The sequence below is a fragment of the Cornus florida genome, unplaced genomic scaffold (genome assembly GCF_030987335.1).
Source record: "Cornus florida cultivar Cherokee Brave unplaced genomic scaffold, ASM3098733v1 CherokeeBrave_3.0.0_Hap2_Chr11, whole genome shotgun sequence".
In the NCBI taxonomy this organism is placed as follows: Eukaryota; Viridiplantae; Streptophyta; class Magnoliopsida; order Cornales; family Cornaceae; genus Cornus; species Cornus florida.
Genome location: NW_026775581.1, coordinates 100,957,023 through 100,974,784, shown reverse-complemented (window position 1 = coordinate 100,974,784; position 17,762 = coordinate 100,957,023). Strand labels below are relative to the sequence as shown.

Below are 17,762 nucleotides of genomic sequence, written 5' to 3'. Positions count from 1 at the left end.
CATTAACAATCAACGGCTGTAAGCTACAGATCACGGTAAAACTCTCTTTCATAGCTTTTCTCTCTCCCCCAGTGTGACTCTGTGCCATTAGGGCGTAACCTGCGCCTCGCTGCGAACGTTAGCATAGATTTCTGTGGCGAGTTTCAGCGAGGAGGGCCTAATGGATCACTCGTACGGAGGAGGAAGCTGGTCGATGATTCCCAACATCCCGACCCACAGTAATCCCACTACACCTTCAAGTCAGGACCATCTGTATCTCCAACCACAACAGCAGTTTCATCATCAACAACAGCAATTTCAGCAACAACCACAACAGCAACAATTGCACTATCAACAACAGCAGCAGCAACAGCGTTTTCCGCAGCAGCCACAACAGCCGCAGCAGCAACACCATCACCACCAATCACTTGCTTCTCACTTCCATCTCCTCCATGTATGTAATTGAAACCATAACACTAACACTAAACCTAACCCTACCCCTATTTTTGTTGTGAGTAACCTTATTTTCCTATAATTCTTTGTTGTTTTAATCTTTTTTTTTGCGGTTTTAAGTTTTTGACGATGTTACAGTTGGTGGAGAATTTAGGGGACACCATCGAAAATGGGACTCGTGATCCACAATCTGATGCATTGGTTTGTATTTTCAGTTTCAATAATCTTAATTAATAATATATATTTGTATGTATGTGTGTATAGACATATATACATATTGTAATTTTTGTTTGATTAACAAATTATTGCTTATGAGGTTGCGATTTGAATTGGGTTTTATTGATATTTGTATTTATTTGTTTATTCGTTGTTTTGAAAGATAAATGAATTGAACAATCACTTTGAGAAGTGCCAGCAACTGTTAAACTCGATATCAGAATCAATCAACACGAAAGCCATGGTAAATTACTGCCTGCTCATCCCTGTTATATTACTGAATTTCTTATTATTGGAGTGTAAGTTGATTTGGGTTTTTTCTTACTAGAAAATTATGTTCTTTAGAAAAACACTGTCTTATTGGAGATAGTCATTTTGTTTTAAATGGTAATCGAACAGTAAACGAGCATCATAGCACACGCTTCATAATTTAGTTATTGCATTTGAATTCGTGACGCATTCGGATGCCCATGAAAGTTGATTGGTTTCACTACTTGTTTACATAAAACTGGAGTGGTGTAGTTAATCCAAAATAAGAGCAACAAAGAATCTGGAACTATCACCGTACTAGATGGTGTGTCGGTCAATTTTTGATTTGCATGACCTTGTAATTTTTTACTACAACAAAAAATTTGCTCGAACCAGCCAACTTAATATGTTAGGCCTAGTTTAGTGGTTTTCTTTCTTCTTTTCCTTGGAAGACTTGGATATCTATAGAACATCCAAAATTTGATTTTTTATTATTATTTTTTTTCCCCTTTGTTTAATCCCTTCAGGCCAAATGAAGCATTGGTTTCCATTATTTCATTTGATAATCGCATTTGCATTTAATTAGTTCTTTGTGTTCTGATAAATAATTCATTGGTTGTTGAGAATTCTTAGTGTTCTTAGAATAATTTGTGGTCTTTCTACATATTGCTTATAGACAGTGGAAGGACAAAAGCGCAAGCTGGAGGAAAGCGAACAATTACTAAATCAAAGGAGGTCTGTAGCATGTAGCTTAAGATGTGTTGTTCATGTTAAGTGCTTGTCTTGCTGAATCTGTGCATCATTATTGTATGATTTCAGGGAATTGATTGCCAATTATCGAAACTCTGTTGAAGACCTTATCAAGTCTGAGCCATAACAGCTTGTCACCTTTCTAAGCTGGGTAAGAATATCTCCTTTGACTCAAGTAAACAATGTATGAAGTTCGAAGAGTGTTGTTAAGTAGTCTCATAGATTGAAGAAGAGCATAATGGGCCAAAACTGGGATGTTTGCTTCCTTTTCGGGTGTTTTCCCCTTATTCTGTGTATTTTTTAGCAAATGAATTTTAATTTGTGCTTTTCTGGACAGTTTTATTCTGTATTTTTCTTGCATTTTCAGTATAATATAATCTCAAATCATAGGTTGTTTCAATTATTTTCTGAAGCACATAAAAAGAGCCAAATATGGCTAATCCCAACTAGTTGGCATATTGACATAGATATTGTTGAATGCCTGTCTTAAGGTTCATACTTCCATTTTCTGATTCCAATTCCTAACGTCTCTTATGTGGAAGTTATTGGAGTTTGAATATGTTTCTTCATGTATCTTCCGACGTCCTCTTTTTAGATTGGGAATAAATGCTCTCTGTATTCTATATTTCTCTTTATCTGAGAAAAATAAGAGGAGAGAGAGAGAGAGCGCTTCAGGAACAAAAGCTTTCTACTGCCAAAAGCTTTGGTGCTAGAGGGGCATAAGGTACTCTAGAGTCGCTCTTGTTGTGAAATTATCAACTTAGGAATTTGCAGATTTAAACATCTAAAAATAGTTTTTTAAGGATCTAATTTATTTTGTACAAAAAATGTCAGTTGTGCTCTTTGCGAAATTATCAACTTAGGAGTTTGCAGATTGCAGATTGCAGATTTAGACATCCAAAAATATATTTTAAGGATCTAATTTATTTTGTAGTAAATATTTCAGTTGTGCTCTGGCTTAAAAGGTAATTAACATATTCAAGATATACTTTACTTGAAATTCGCTTCTCTCGTGAGAACTTCTGGTTGGTTTGACCACTTCAATCAACAGTTTCTGGAGTACTTATGACTAGTTATGCCATTATAAAAATATTGAATATTGTAAAAGGGCCCATTTGATTCAATTCATGAATTAGCCCACACTATGAGTCTACTGCATTTATAAATCTATATAGCATGGCAATACATTTATACCCGAGCACACGCAATGGAGCTGTAGACAGTCAAGTGAAATCAAATCCGTGTATCATCTCGATTTGGTTCTGCTTCCTCATGAGTAATGACTAATCCCAACTAGTTGGCAAATTGACATCAATTCCTGATTCCGATTTTATGATTCCAATTCATATATGGAAATTATTGTGGTTTGGATCTCTTTCTTTATGTATCATCTGACATCCTCTTTTTACATTGGGAATAAAGGCACACTTCAGACTCTTTGTATTCTAGGCTTCTCTTTATTTGCTGAAACAAAATTTATTAAGAAAAAATAAGGGAGGGAGAGAGAGAGCTTCCAAAACCTTTGGGTCTAGAGGGGCTATTAAGGTACTCTAGAGTCACTCTTGTTGCGAAATTATCAACTTAGGAATTTTGCTGATGTAGACATTGAACGAAAATTTTTTAAGGATGTAATTTATTTTTTACTCTTTATGTCAGTTGTGCTCTTTGGCTTAAAAGTTAATTACCATATTCAAAATATACTTTTGACTTTTAGCTTCTCTCATGAAAACTTCTGGTTGGTTTGATCACTTCAATCAAGAGTCTCTGGAATGCTTAAAAAAATGTTGAAGCCAATTTGTGGTTTCTCTTCTTTGAATGGGTGCAGTTTTAGATTGACAGTGCAAAAGATTATCCATCATTTGATGTTTTAGATGACTTTTTTAGAACTGTAATCGAGTGAGTCTTTAAGGTACTTTTCTTAAGCCAGTATGTGGTGCACTGCACTGCAGTTAGAATTACTGTTACAGTGTGTTGCTTTAAATGGGTCATTGTGCATAGCCACTTTTAAAACACTTGATGTTTCTTTTAGTCTCATATCTCTAGATTGAAGATTGTCCATGATTCATTCATTTCTATTTTTGCAGATTGTCGCATAAGCGATATGGAGGAAGGTATCACTTGGAAGAGACAATGCAGCATCTTCTGAAGACCAACTTCTTCTTGTTGGTACCAATTGTAGCAGCAGTCTCAGTCTAACTCTTGTGAACTTCGCTTTGCCGGAATTACATTCTGATAAAATTCCCCAAGATGGTACATCTTTTTTTTTTTAATTATGTTAAATGGATAAATGTAAAGCTAAAGGGTTGTGAAGCAGCTTGGACCATCATTGTCATTATTTTTTGTTGAAATGAAGTATTTTAGCATCATTTTCGTTGATGACCCTTTGGATATGGAGACTCCCTCCCACTCTTTGGATGGTTCTTTATGTCATTTATATTTCCCCCAGATGGTGACTAATTTGTGTCAAGTTTTGTCCTTTTGAATAGGGTAAAGTGCAAAAAACCCCCCTTCAACTATTGGCCATGTGCAATTAACCCCCCTGATCTACTAATTTGACATATAACCCCTTTGAACTAATCAATTTAGTGTAATTAACCCCCTCCGGTGATAAGCCGGTTGACTTTGGCCGTGAAGACGCACGTGATGTGTCACGTGACAAACCAAATTTCTTTAAATGACCATACAACCCTTTACCTTTACACCCAAAACCACTTAAAACACCCAAACACGCCCTTATACTAAATACACACTGTTCATCGTCAATAAAACAGACGATACCATCACCACCGTCCCGTCCGTTCCCACAACTACACCTTCGAGGATGAAAATGGCCTGTGAGACAGATCCGGCTGTGAGGATCGAAATGACCGGCGAGATAGATCTGGGTCTTGGACTTAGATTTGCAACGCGGCAAGCTTGAGGATGTTGATGGCAGTGAAAAGCCGATGAGAATAGATCCGGCTATGGTGGATCGAGCTCGCGGCGGATCTGGAGGAGACAAGAAAAGAGCTGTGAGAATAGATCTGGCGGCTGTGTGATGAGCTCTTGGTCGGCGCGGAGCCAATGAAGGCAGGTAGTGTAGACGGCTGACTCTTGGCCGTGAGGTGCACAAGCTTGGACTCCGATGACCACAAATATCACAACTCAGAATTCGCTTAAGAGGATAAGGGTTTATTTTCCTCAATTTATTCGCACTCTCTCTCTCCTCTCCTCTTTCTCTCTCTATATCGTTTCTGTAATTCTATATACATATATATGCACAAACTGATGATTGTATAATTTTGTGTCTCTGTTTGTGTGCTTTGGTTGATCGGGAGGAATAGTGATTCGTCCGGTGGGGGGCCGGACGGCGATGGTGACTCTGGCGAGGAATGGACCGGCAGTGAAGTGGCGGCAGCGGCGAAATGCAACAGTGAGATTGGCGGGTTGGTTCAGCGATGGCTAGGCCGTGGATGACTCGGCGGCACTCAGATGAAGCGACGACTACAGGGATAAAGCTCGGATGGTGGAGAGGATCGACGAGCAAGGTGGGCTGAACGGCGATGGGCTGGTTCGGCCATGGTTGACTCGCGGCGATGGGCTAGTTACGGTTGAACGGCGATGAGCTGGTTGCGACTTCGGCTGTGAGCTTGCGGATGAAGAGACGGTAGTGGGGACGAGCTCGAATGGTGGGCTGAACAGTGATGGGCTGGTTCAGCCATGGTTGACTCACGGCGATGGCCTGATTTTTTTCTCTTTTTTTTTAGAATTTATTTTTTTTAGCTGGTGGTTGCTAAAATTTTCTGAAACGACGTGGCTTTATACAGGGGTAAAATTGTCTTTTACTATTTCCGTTTACACCAATTGGCCGGAGATGTCACATTGGGGGTCAATTGCACCAAATTTAATAGTTCAAGGAGGCAAATTGTAGTTCAGGGGGGTTAATTGCACATGGCCAATAGTTGAAGGGGGTTTTTTGCACTTTACCCTTTTGAATATCATAACTTAATGAATCCATAGGTTTAATTGTTCAAGATTTTCATTTAAATGTCTTGTAGCAGTTTGTGTAATGAGCTGAGTAAATCAAGAACACCTGGTATCCAAATTTTTATTTTGGTACCACTTCCTCCTAAAAGTACTCTAAATCGAATGGTGTAAACAGTTGACTTACATATACTATTATATTTACATAAAATATATTACCATAGAGGGTGTTTTCACGTAAGCTCGTGCATTCATAAATTGATCGGATTGAATATGTGACACCTTTAGCCGTGAAGATTAGCCATTGTCACACCTTTAATCGAACCCATGTTACATGCTCGATTCAACGAATTAGAGAGATATGAATTTGGTCACATACTTGATTGCTCCAACAAATTAAGATATGAACTCGCCATTAAGAGCACTCCGTAGCATTACTTTGTATATATTATCTTTCATCCACTAAAAAGGGATAAAAAATAATAGTTGGAATGAAATTTGACCAATTAGAGTATGCATAGAAAACAAATTGTCAAATAATCACTTAAATCAAATCTTAAATTCTCCATAATCACATCAAAACATTGGCAAAAAAAATATAAAAATTAAATTATCAACAAATTTGTGCTAGTGTATCATATCAAGCTTATGAATTTTGCTAAGTTAATTTTCATGATTTTTTTTTTCTCACTATATTTTTATGATTCCATTTTTTTTTTTTTTTTGGTTAGATAAATAGTTAAATACTCATTGTGTACTAGAGATTATCCCAATATTTACCAGACTCCTGTTCCATAGGCTTGAATATCGTTCATAGCACAACCAAAATTAGTTAAGATCTGTCTTCTCTCTCTACAACTTCTCTCTCTTAAATCCTGCCTGTCCTTCCTCCCATCTCTCCCCATCTCCCATTCCCTCCTTCATTTTCTTCCGAACGAGAAAAGAAAGGAGAAAACACCAGAAAACAAAGCCTAACCTCATCAAGCAAAAAAAAAATCACCATCTCCGCCTGAAACCCAGCCGAAAAAAAACCCATAAACATGAGCATTCCAAGGGGCAACGGCACCCAAGCCTGCGCTGCCTGTAAATACCAGCGCAGGAAGTGCGCACCCGACTGCATTCTCGCCCCTTATTTTCCTCACGATCGCCAACGACAGTTCCTCAATGCCCATAAATTGTTTGGAGTCAGTAACATCACCAAGATCATCCGAAACCTCCGACAACCCGACAAGGACGAGGCCATGAGAACCATTATCTTCCAATCCGACGTTCGAGCCAGTGATCCTGTTGGTGGCTGTTACAGAATCATACGTGAATTGCAGCGTCAGATCGATTATTGTGAGGCCGAGTTAGAGATTGTTCTTCATCAGCTCGCCATACACCGAGCTCAAGCTCATCATCAACAGACTGCCACTCTGCCGGATTTCACAGATTCGGCGTTGAATTGTGATGTTATAAATGTGGATACGTTGAGCTCGTATAATCTGATGGGTTATCATCAGCTTCAACCACAGCAAGAACAACAACAACATTATGTTATGCAGTTTAATAATCACGTACCATGGGCTTGCTTGCAGGAGAAGCAATCTTTTGTTAAGGAATGCATTGATGTGAAGTTGCCTCTTGATGTAGCGGAAGAGAGACATCATGAGCTCAATTTTGAGGGTGAAGAAACACTCGGGAAGAGGTTAACTAATTTGTGTCTTTCATGTTAATTTGTTTGAGATAAGGCAATTAATTAATTGGAATTTGAACAAAGGAATAATTTTTATTATTACATTAGGGAAATAATTATGTGATGTCTTTGCAAAAATTAAAACCAATTTCTGTTGAAATGGAAACAATTTTCCGAAGTGATTGATAATGCGACATACATTTTTAAGAAAGATGAAAATGGAAAAATTAAGTGGTTTCTTGATCTATTAATTTTGACCTTCCGATGCAAGAGACTACATAATCAGATATTATTTATTACGTTTGTGTGCGCGCGCGCAGTGTGCATGTATATACATTTTATGTATATATATATATATGTATAAATAACATATTATTTTTACATGAGTTACAATTTATGTGCACACAATAATAAAAATAAAAATAAAAAAATGTTAAGGAGTTGCAGGCCGGTGTTGGTCAAAAGTATAGAATTGCTATTCTTTTTAATCTTTTCCTCAAGTTGAGCTTTGCCTGTAATTCATTGCATGTGCTTTGAAGAATTTTAAACCTCACCTAGTTTAGATCTTCATTCAAGCTGTTTTTGGGAGTACCAGACCAGTAGTTCGGACTTGTGTTGTTTAGCTGCTCCCAAACACAACAATATGGTAATCCAATTTTGATTTGGCTCGCGTTCTTGTGATTCTCTTTAATCCGAACTAGAAGTGCCAAGAATTAGCCAATCACATTTGAATAATATTTTATATTTATGTTCCAAAATTCGTTTCTGTATTTACTAATAACTGGGAATTAACTTGACATTGCAGTGAAGAGTCCATATTAAGAGACGACAAGGCCATATTAAAAGAAGAGAATGAGTCCATCCAACATGTTCAAGATCATGACCTAAAGAGTGCTGCCACTTTGTTTACTCTCACAAACTGTAATTGTTGAATATAGAACCAACCCTTTGCAAAACAGATTGTAGTGAGTCTCTCTGCATTTCTGTTTTTTGCCATTAGACTTAGGAGACATATAGAGAAAGGCAGCAATGCTCTCTCTCTCCATTTCAACAAAAGTGTAGATAACTATTTTAAGACCAGTGATATAGATTGAAAAAAAAAAAAAAAAAAAAAATCAGGTGTCTAAAAATTTCTTCACAAATCTTATAAATCAACCAATTGAGACATCATCACTACTCTTTTATATCATGATAAAAAGTTATTCAAATCTAGCCTTCATGTAGCAAAGGAAAATGAATTCGTACGAGTTGGGAAAGATTTTCTTGGTCCATCAGGCACGGTCGCCAAATTGTTAACTTGCCTTCATCCATCAGACCAATGCCCTTGGCAGCCAAACTTCCCCTGATCTGATCAGCCCTCTAGTAATCTTTGTTTTTCCTTGCAGTAGCTCGCTCTTCAATTTGATGCAGCACTTTCTCTTCGGTCAAGTTGGCTCCCTTCAATGCCTTTTCTTTAAACTCCTGCAGAACCTGTCCCATGGAAATTTTTACCATTTTTTGTGATGAAATCAATTCAAGAGAAGATATACAAATACAGACAATACATATGCACAAAAATACAAAATAATGGATAATTTTAGTACCTGAGAGTAAGTCATTGATGGGGAGAACAATCCCAACACTTGCAGCACTTTCTCAACTTCATCTCTTACTTCAATAAGGGACTGGATATGAGATAATTCTTTCTGCCTCTGTTGCTTCTGCAATTATTACAAAGAAACATATACTACATGATTTCCTTCACAAACACAGACCCAAATGTAATGTGGCATGTTAGAGCAAATTCGGATACATACCTTAGGCAAGTTCAGGTAACGGTTTATGAACCTCAATGCATCTTGAAGGACAGCATTCAATACTTCTGGAGCGTGCAAGTCGTCGGACATATAAAACTGGAAATCACGCCTCAATTTATTTAGGCAATCTTGAGCATCAAAAGTAATTTGCGGTTTTGGCTCTGTTTCCTCTTTGTGACCTCTATATTTAGCAAGAACGTCTTCGCAATCTTGCAAAGTCTAGGAACCACAACCAATCGAAAATTATCACAAACAAGTTTGACAGATTAAACATGTTTGTAGCTTTTTACTCTGTTTTAATGTGTTTATTGGGGATACACTAATTCAAGACATAAAATATAAGATAATATGCGGCATATCAGCATAACAATGAAGGAAAAGATTCAGATTTACATTAAATTGTCATTTATATCCGTGCATTAAGGTTCCAAACTAGTCACTATTTTGTGATCTGATTTTTTAATACACAAGTGACCTGGAAAATTTGGTGAAATTTTTTACACCTATAACACCACCAACCCAGTCTGTGTTTTAAAAGTGTCAGCGATTTTTTCAAAGACAAAATCTTCAGGAGAGGGGAAAAAAATCCAGAGAAACGAATAACAGATATATCCATCAGAAAATAAAGGTTTTAGCAGTTCCACCAGGGAATTTATCAAGCAGTAGTTAGCCTAACATCCAGCTGAAGAAGACACCCAGTAACATACATCTACATATGCAATCCCCTTGACTGTGTTGGAGGACACAGCTAAATTTATTGTACCATTGCATCAAATTGACTAATTTAGAAGCCATTTTTTTTTTTTTCTTGACATGGCTTGCCAGCAAATCAGTACCTATCCAACAAAAATGCTTTTAGTTATCTATGAGTTTTACCTGATATATATGAAAAACAGCCTCTGATGATATAGTGAGCTGCAAGGTCATGTAATTGAAGGGAGACCGGTAATGCGTGCTCATCAAATATTATCTCAAAGCTAGTGGATGGAACACATTGGTAGCCTACAAGAAAATAGTAGAAACATAAATAGATAGCATTAAGAAGATGAAAGCAAATCTATGTCCCAGAACAGCGGAAAAACCTCAAATACCTCACGAATCGTGACATAATTCCCTTCTGATTTTGACATTTTTCTGCCATTTATATTGACAGTTCCATTATGCATCCAATAACCCACATCGCTATCTGCACAGAAAGCCGAGCTCTGGGCAACCTCATTTTCATGATGTGGGAAAATCAAAACCGATCCACCTCCATGAATATCAAATTTGGAGGTCAGATAATGGTAACTCATGGCACTGCATTCAATATGCCATCCTGGTCTTCCCTCACCCCAATCAGTATGCCAACTTATTTCACCAGGTTTTGCAGCCTGCAAGAAGTTGAATTTTTTGTTAAAATTATAAAGATATGAATCGGTATAAACATTAGACAATTTGTGAAGGTTTACTTCACCTTCCATAGCGCAAAGTCAGCAGGATCTCTCTTTCCTGGACCAGGTTCACCAACCCTGGTATCTTCCTTTTTATTTCCAGATAATTGGCCATAATTCGGGGATTTATCAACTTTGAAGTATACATTCCCATCAAATGTGTATGCAAATTCATTTTTAATAATCTGCAAGAAACCCCAAAAATAAAAGCAAGACCCACTCAGGCACTGGCATGTCTACCACAAGCGAAGAACAAATATCATCGTACTCCTATTTTTATCCATGACATGCATGTTTTCTATTAATCCTATCCTACAACACAAATCCTTTAAAAAAAAAAAAATTAAATTAAATTAAAAATATAATAATAATAATAATCAACGACAAGAAGGCATAAATCTGATATTAAGAATGTAACTAAGACATTCAGGTCATAAATGCTCGCTCTATTTTGTTCAAGTTAAGGCAGCAACAGTAGGCCGAATTAAAAGACACTGGTATATAAAAACCATCCAATTGAGCATATAGGTCGAGGGACCTAATTTAGTCACTGTTTCATCGTCTCAATGCCTCTCAAGAAGGTGAGTTTAACTTAATATAACTCGATCCAGTGTGCATCACGCGTCATTTGGTTGTGTTAAGACGTGCATTTTGCTCAAGTCCTTTGTGCCTTTTCTTCTCAGTGTCAATAATAGTTTAAAGAATAAATTAGAAAGAGTCAGCATGGTGGTATATTGAAATTTCCTGTGCTTCACTATATATATACCTTAATATACATGCAATTGGGTGCTGCAGATGTCAGTGGAGGAGTTCCCAGCGAATGCTGGACCTATTGGAAAGAGTTGGTCATGGAAGCTCTAGATGGACACGTTATGGATTTTCTTTGAAGGAATAACTGAGAGCTAGGCTGAATCATGAACCTGTGAGTGATCCCACCTGCAAGGTTAAAATTGGGGATGTGGTGGAGCTAACTCCATCCATACCTGACAAGTCATTGACGGATATTCATAATTTAAAACAGGAAAACCAAACTGGAAGAAGAGCTGCATAAACAATAGTATCAGTATAATCAAACTTTTTGCTCTTTGTTGAATTCAATTAGTCACTGTTACTCGCACCAGAGCCATAAAGCTGTTCTATACAAATATTTGTCAGGTATTTACAAGAATATCAGATGATCTCAATCTTGCTATTCAGTCTAAAGCCAAATCCAGTTTCTCCCAGCCCCCACCTAGAGAGGTAATTTCACTACGATAATTCTTAAAAGTTTCTGGATCTGTACAAATTATTTGAATGTTTTATACTAGTTTCCACCAGCATAACTGTTCTTCAGTTATAAGACTTGATGTTTTAGATTAGATACACTTTGTGGATGTGTTTTCATATTGTATGTTTGAATTCTTGGATATTATTTGATATAAAATGTACAAACATATCCAAGCAACCAATCATTTCGGGTCATGCTACAGTCGGCTCAGAGATAAAACAGGATCCCATTGCCAAAGCCACCTAAGCATGGAATCCCACTTCCGCCTGATCAGGAGATACAGGACACATTAATCAGCCCAGATTATCAACTTGGCATCCTAAAGAACCACGCCAACCAAGAAGAGGAAGAGGAAGAAGAAGAAGAAGAAGAAACTAAGGTAGGAGTGAGTGTTGATCCTAATCCAAAACCCTCCAAACAACAGAAGACCAACCCCTCCCAAGAACAGAAGTCTGCTAATAATGATCGTCAATGAGTATCATTCTGCCTTGGACCGAGTAGTCTCAGATGAGGGTTTTTCAAGTTTATCTTGTAGTGTTATGGTTTTGCATCAAATTACAATGATTTGAGAATGAACAAGAAAGTTACTAAGGTTTATAGATTTAGCAGATTTATACAGTTAAAAAAAGGATTTTGTTCAGCTGACAGTGCTCTTATTTCAAATATATTGACATCCTGTGTATTTCAGTTGGTTTACATACAATAATGAAGCCTAAAGCAATTTCTGCTTAATTGGAAAGGAATTCAAACAATAAATGCATTTGTAGACACAGTTAAAAATATAAACTTGCACAACCATGACAATCAATTAAGTCCAAGCATATATATACATATACTACATGCATTTATATATATAATGTCATATCACAAGCAAGACATTATATAATTTATATTTCCTTTCTTTGCTGTTGTTTCCATTGTCAGAATATGTAAACCAGTCATTCGTTAAACAATCAGTATACAATAATCAAGGCATCACTAATACTACATGTCTGACATTGGCGATTGATTCATCTAAATTTAAGTCCAGAACTCGAGAACAATTTAGTTCAAAGCAAAAGGAACATAATTAAAAAACCTGCAAAAAATAGAGTGAAAACAGGGGAATAGAAGGCTGCAAATAATCTAATGTATCATTTAAGTTCCAGCAGCAAATCCATCCTTTTAAACTTCAAATAGCATATAGTTAGATCTACAACTTTGTATAAAATATCAAGTCTTTAACCTGACTAAATAGCACATAGCTTGACCAAGATTACTGAAAATTAATTCTACCACTGCTGCGAACATTTTTACCACAATTCTGGCACATTAGCTTCAACACACAAAGTAATATGATATCTTAGATTGCTATTTTATTTTTAGAAAGACAAAGAAAGAATGATAGGAAGAGAATCACCTGATGGATCATGTTTTTTATCTGCTCTATATGATCAGTTACCCTTGCCTCTTCTGTAGGAGGAAGGCACTGAATTTGTTTCATGTTACCATGATACTCATTGATGTACCTGTCACCTACTTCTTTTGGTCCCACCCCAATTTCATTCGCTTTTCCTATGATCTGCAAAAGCCAGAAATAAATCAACAGTTAAGTATTTTTTACAATAAAATTATCAAAAAAAAATAGACTTGAAATAGTCATCAAAAAGTCATAGACGGATGTAGGAGATGAATATAAATAATTCTAAAAACTACAACATACATGCTTCTTTATGAGCTAAAGACTATTCAATACCACGAGAACTACAATTTCAGTAACAGCCCATGAGAATTTGATTGAAAGTTTGAACACCAAATCATGGTGAAAATTTACAAAATGAAGGGAAAAGCAGAAGATGTGAATATTGAATAGTTGCTATAGGAATCACATGGAGTAATATAGGAATACAGTTCTGAGAAACCAGCACCAATTGAGGACAAGAAGGGAAAGATTAAACTCTCAGTAGAGTTGAAGGGAATCAATTGCTCAAAAGAATGGACTATAATGCAAAACAACTTTCAGTGATGGTGGAAATATTGACATCAATAAGGGTGTTGGTGTTAATGGTTCCCAACAATTTATCAATTTACTGAAAATTCTAATAAATTGAATTCAACTTTTTAAGTTCAGAAAAGGTAATAAACAAAATACTAAATAATACTATGACAGTAATACCAACCTTGTCATCAATATCCGTGAAATTCCTAACGTATCTGACCTCGTACCCTTTTGATTTAAGGAATCTGCAAAATCCATATATAAAGCTTGATTAGATAACAAAATCACTCCTCTATGCCTCATTCATTTGTCAATATACCTCTAAATCTGTCATACACCATAACAAAAGAAATTGAAAAAATAAAATAAAATAAAACATATTCTTAAGTTGATAGTTATTGTTACACATGCCCTTTTTTCTATTATATAATCTTATTATCTTATGCATGAAAATAAAAAATAAAAATAAAAATAAAAATAAAAAAACACTCTTATTAATCAATTCCTCTGTCTGTGACTATTACATGTATATATGTATATATATACATATACACATGCACGTCTTTATACATATATACATATACACATGCACGTCTTTATATATATACAGTCACAGACAGAGGAATATATATATATATATATATATATATATATATATATATAATGCACATCTTTACGAGATTTTTTTGTCTGTTCTGTTATATATATATATATATATGGAAACCTAACGTAATAGCATCAATTTGAGGGTATTAATGTAATTTGATAAACCCCACATTAGGCAATTCATACCCGGGTTGCTCCTCATAACATATCCTGGAATTGCTGCTCGCCCCTAATCTTTCCATGGGTATAAACTACAGAAGATATATATATATATATATATATATATATATATATAATGCACGTCTTTACCGTTATGAACCCATTGGTGATTTTGTGAGATTTTTTGTCACGTCTTTACCGTTATGAACCCACTGGTGATTTTGTGAAATTTTTTGTCTGTTCTGTTATATATATATATAACGTAATAGCATCAATTTGAGGGTATTAATGTAATTTGATAAACCCCACGTTCGGCAATTCATACCCGGGTTGCTCCTCATAACATATCCTGGAATTGTTGCCGCCCCTAATCTTCCCACGGGTATAAACTACAGAAGATATATATATATATATAATGCACGTCTTTACCGTTATGAACCCACCGATGATTTTGTGAGATTTTTTATTTGTTCTGTTATATATATATATATGGAAACCTAACGTAATAGCATCAATTTGAGCGTATTAATGTAATTTGATAAACCCCACGTTAGGCAATTCATACCCGGGAGAAATTGCTGTCTGCCCCTAATCTTCCCACGAGTATAAACTATAGAAGATATATATATATATATATATATATATATATAATGCACGTCTTTACCGTTATGAACCCATTGGTGATTTTGTGAGATTTTTTCTCTGTTCTGTTATATATATATATATATATGGAAACCTAACCTAATAGCATCAATTTGAGGGTATTAATGTAATTTGATAAACCCCACGTTAGGCAATTCATACCCGGGTTGCTCCTCATAACATATCCTGGAATTGCTGCCCGCCCCTAATCTTCCCACGGGTATAAACTACAGAAGATAGATATGTCATCAATCTTTCACACTCAATTCCGTTTTTGAGATAATAAATACTATATTTCTGCGGCGAGGGGTTAGGGTAACAATACCGGCAACAACAATGGCATTGGAAGAGAGAAGTCGGTTTCACTTGTGTTAGACGCCCCATAAGCACCAGCAACAATGGCATTAGAGGTTCTCCTCTCTGTGTAGTAGAGGTTCTCTATTCATCGGAGGTTTTGGAGATTTCTCCATGGTGGTATGTCTTTCTCTAGGATGGATTCCTTGCAAGCTCAAGTTGCTGGTGCTTATGGGGCGTCTAACACAAGCGATGTGTGTGCGGTGATGGTGGTACCCAATGGTTTTTTGGGAGTTGGAAGTATTTCTATTGAGGAACAGCCGATCTCTACTTTTGATCCGGGTATTCATGCAGCTTGCTCTATTTATCTTCTAGTTTTTACTTTTATCTGTTTCCTTTTTGCTTCCTGGTGTCTTTGCTGGTGCTTCTCTCCCTCCTTCCCTCAGTATCAGTCAGTTGACGGAGAACACAAAGAAACGCAGAAAGGATCTCATACAGGCGATGCTATAAGCTCTTTGTTCTCTGTTACTTGTTCTATTATTTTGGTGGGTTTCCTTTTCTTAGTTTTTAGCTACTCCATCCTTTCATCCATGGATGAGCCTTATAGCCGCAACTGTCCAACGTTGGATTCCATGGCAATGGCGGAAGGAGTAGTATATGGTTTGTGGCTATCCAACTGTTCCAACAACGATACTAATGCTAAGGCGGTGTATCCGACTCACAATGGTATCTTTTTTGATAGTCCGGTTCGAAAATGGTTCTCAGTTCAGAAGGATCCAACCGCTAGTGCCTCGCCGGAGCGCTCACTTCTTCCACCGCTTCGGTAGCCGGCGACAAAGCGATCTCCTCGAGCCCAACGCCAACTGCTTGCCAGTCAGACAGACTTCCAAAGTCAATACGAATGATGGTATCTTTCAATCAGCGTAAAGAGCACGTCAATCCAGGTGGCTCTAAATGCTGCATCGTGAAGGTGGACCTTTGGGTTATGTTATGATGGATGAGGTTTTAGAGTGGCACGGCCCACTGAGCGATGACCAGGAGATAGTTATACTGGTGGATCTGGGCTTAGTGGATTTGGGCTTTGTTTCCTCACTTTCTGATGTCTTTGTGGGTAGCCCAATGATGAAGATTTTAACTGCCCTTAGCCCACCCTAGTGGGTCGCAGCCGTTTGCTAGCCAAACATGGGCTTTAATTTTAACAGGTGTGACCCAATCCTCACCTCTCTCTACGAAGGTTGTGTGTGTTGTTTCAGCTTTGGATTGTGTATCCTATGTTTGGTTTGTTGAGCTTTGGATTGATCTCCATGCCAGCGTCTTCGATCTCAAGTGGAGGCTTAGGAGATTTTCTGGGTTGGTTAGTCATGTTTGGAGACATGATGTTTGTAGCGTCTCTGTGTGCACCTATAATGGTTGTTTTGTGTTTTTGCTGTTGTTTGTATGTTCTAATCCCGGTGACCGCACCGGATGACCTTGTGTAGTGCTGTTTGTATGGCAGAAAAAAAAAAAAAAAAAATTTCTTTTCCTCCAATTTGTTTTCCATAATTTTTTTCATACACGTAATTAATATACAGCAAATAACATAAATAAACAAAAAATTAAATAAACAAATAATGATACTAATAAATTATTATATTGATCGGGTCAGCGTGTTCACCTGTAAAGCAGGTCGTAGACAACAGCGGAGCGAGCATGGCCTATATGACTGTGGTCGTAGGGCGTCACGCCGCAGACGTACATGCCCACCTTACTGGCCACGTTTGGCTTGAAAAGCTCCTTCTGTTTCGTCTTCGTGTTGTAAAACTTTAATTGAAACTCACTCTCCATATTTAGGGTGTAGACTATCCCTAATAGTAATTCGAAGACCTGAAACCTTGCGTTTTGACGGGGACCTTCACGATTTGACTAATATCCCTTTCTTTCTCGTGCTACCTGCCTCATCCACGACTACCTCTTCAGGAAATGGAGTTCGCTGACTGCAGCGAAACGAAAAACAGACGGGTTATAAATATGATATAGTTTCAATTGGGTTTATGATTTGTGTGTGATAAGAAGATGGAAACAAATTTTCTTCCTATTCTGAGTAGTATTCCTAGTAAGTTAATTTTGCCTTTTTTTTTTTTTTTTTTTTTATTCTTCCCAAACTGATCAAAACTCTTGGATATAAGTTCTCATTTCCATAAGGATTCTTCTTTCCTCGTGACAAAAAATAATAAATAAATAATAAAAATAAAAAAAAGGAGGCCAATATTAGCAACGAATTGATTTGATTTGATTTGATCTTGGGGTTTACGACAAGAGTCGG

At 36.8% G+C, this 17,762-nt stretch overlaps 2 protein-coding genes and 1 pseudogene across 3 annotated transcripts; 2 read left to right on the top strand and 1 right to left on the bottom strand.

The window, feature by feature from the left end:
* The first annotated feature begins 61 nt into the window (after positions 1 to 61).
* Positions 62 to 4,023, top strand: LOC132287108 (mediator of RNA polymerase II transcription subunit 9). 2 transcript variants are annotated; one of them, XM_059789610.1, is made up of 6 exons: positions 62 to 433; positions 553 to 633; positions 812 to 892; positions 1,574 to 1,632; positions 1,717 to 1,798; positions 3,732 to 4,023. In XM_059789610.1, exons 1-5 carry the CDS (start codon positions 161 to 163, stop codon positions 1,772 to 1,774), a joined length of 552 nt encoding a protein of 183 aa, XP_059645593.1. In that variant the 5' UTR covers positions 62 to 160; the 3' UTR covers positions 1,775 to 1,798; positions 3,732 to 4,023. The 2 variants fall into 2 exon arrangements, with proteins under 2 accessions (XP_059645593.1, XP_059645595.1); XM_059789612.1 differs by having other exon boundaries at positions 63 to 433; positions 571 to 633.
* Positions 4,024 to 6,293: 2,270 nt separating this feature from the next.
* LOC132281691 (LOB domain-containing protein 22-like) lies at positions 6,294 to 8,217 on the top strand. The gene is made up of 2 exons (XM_059783367.1): positions 6,294 to 7,297; positions 8,091 to 8,217. Exons 1-2 carry the CDS (start codon positions 6,651 to 6,653, stop codon positions 8,215 to 8,217), a joined length of 774 nt encoding a protein of 257 aa, XP_059639350.1. The 5' UTR covers positions 6,294 to 6,650.
* Positions 8,218 to 8,494: 277 nt separating this feature from the next.
* Positions 8,495 to 17,284, bottom strand: LOC132281690 (cysteine--tRNA ligase 2, cytoplasmic-like; annotated as a pseudogene).
* Between the last annotated feature and the right edge of the window lie 478 nt (positions 17,285 to 17,762).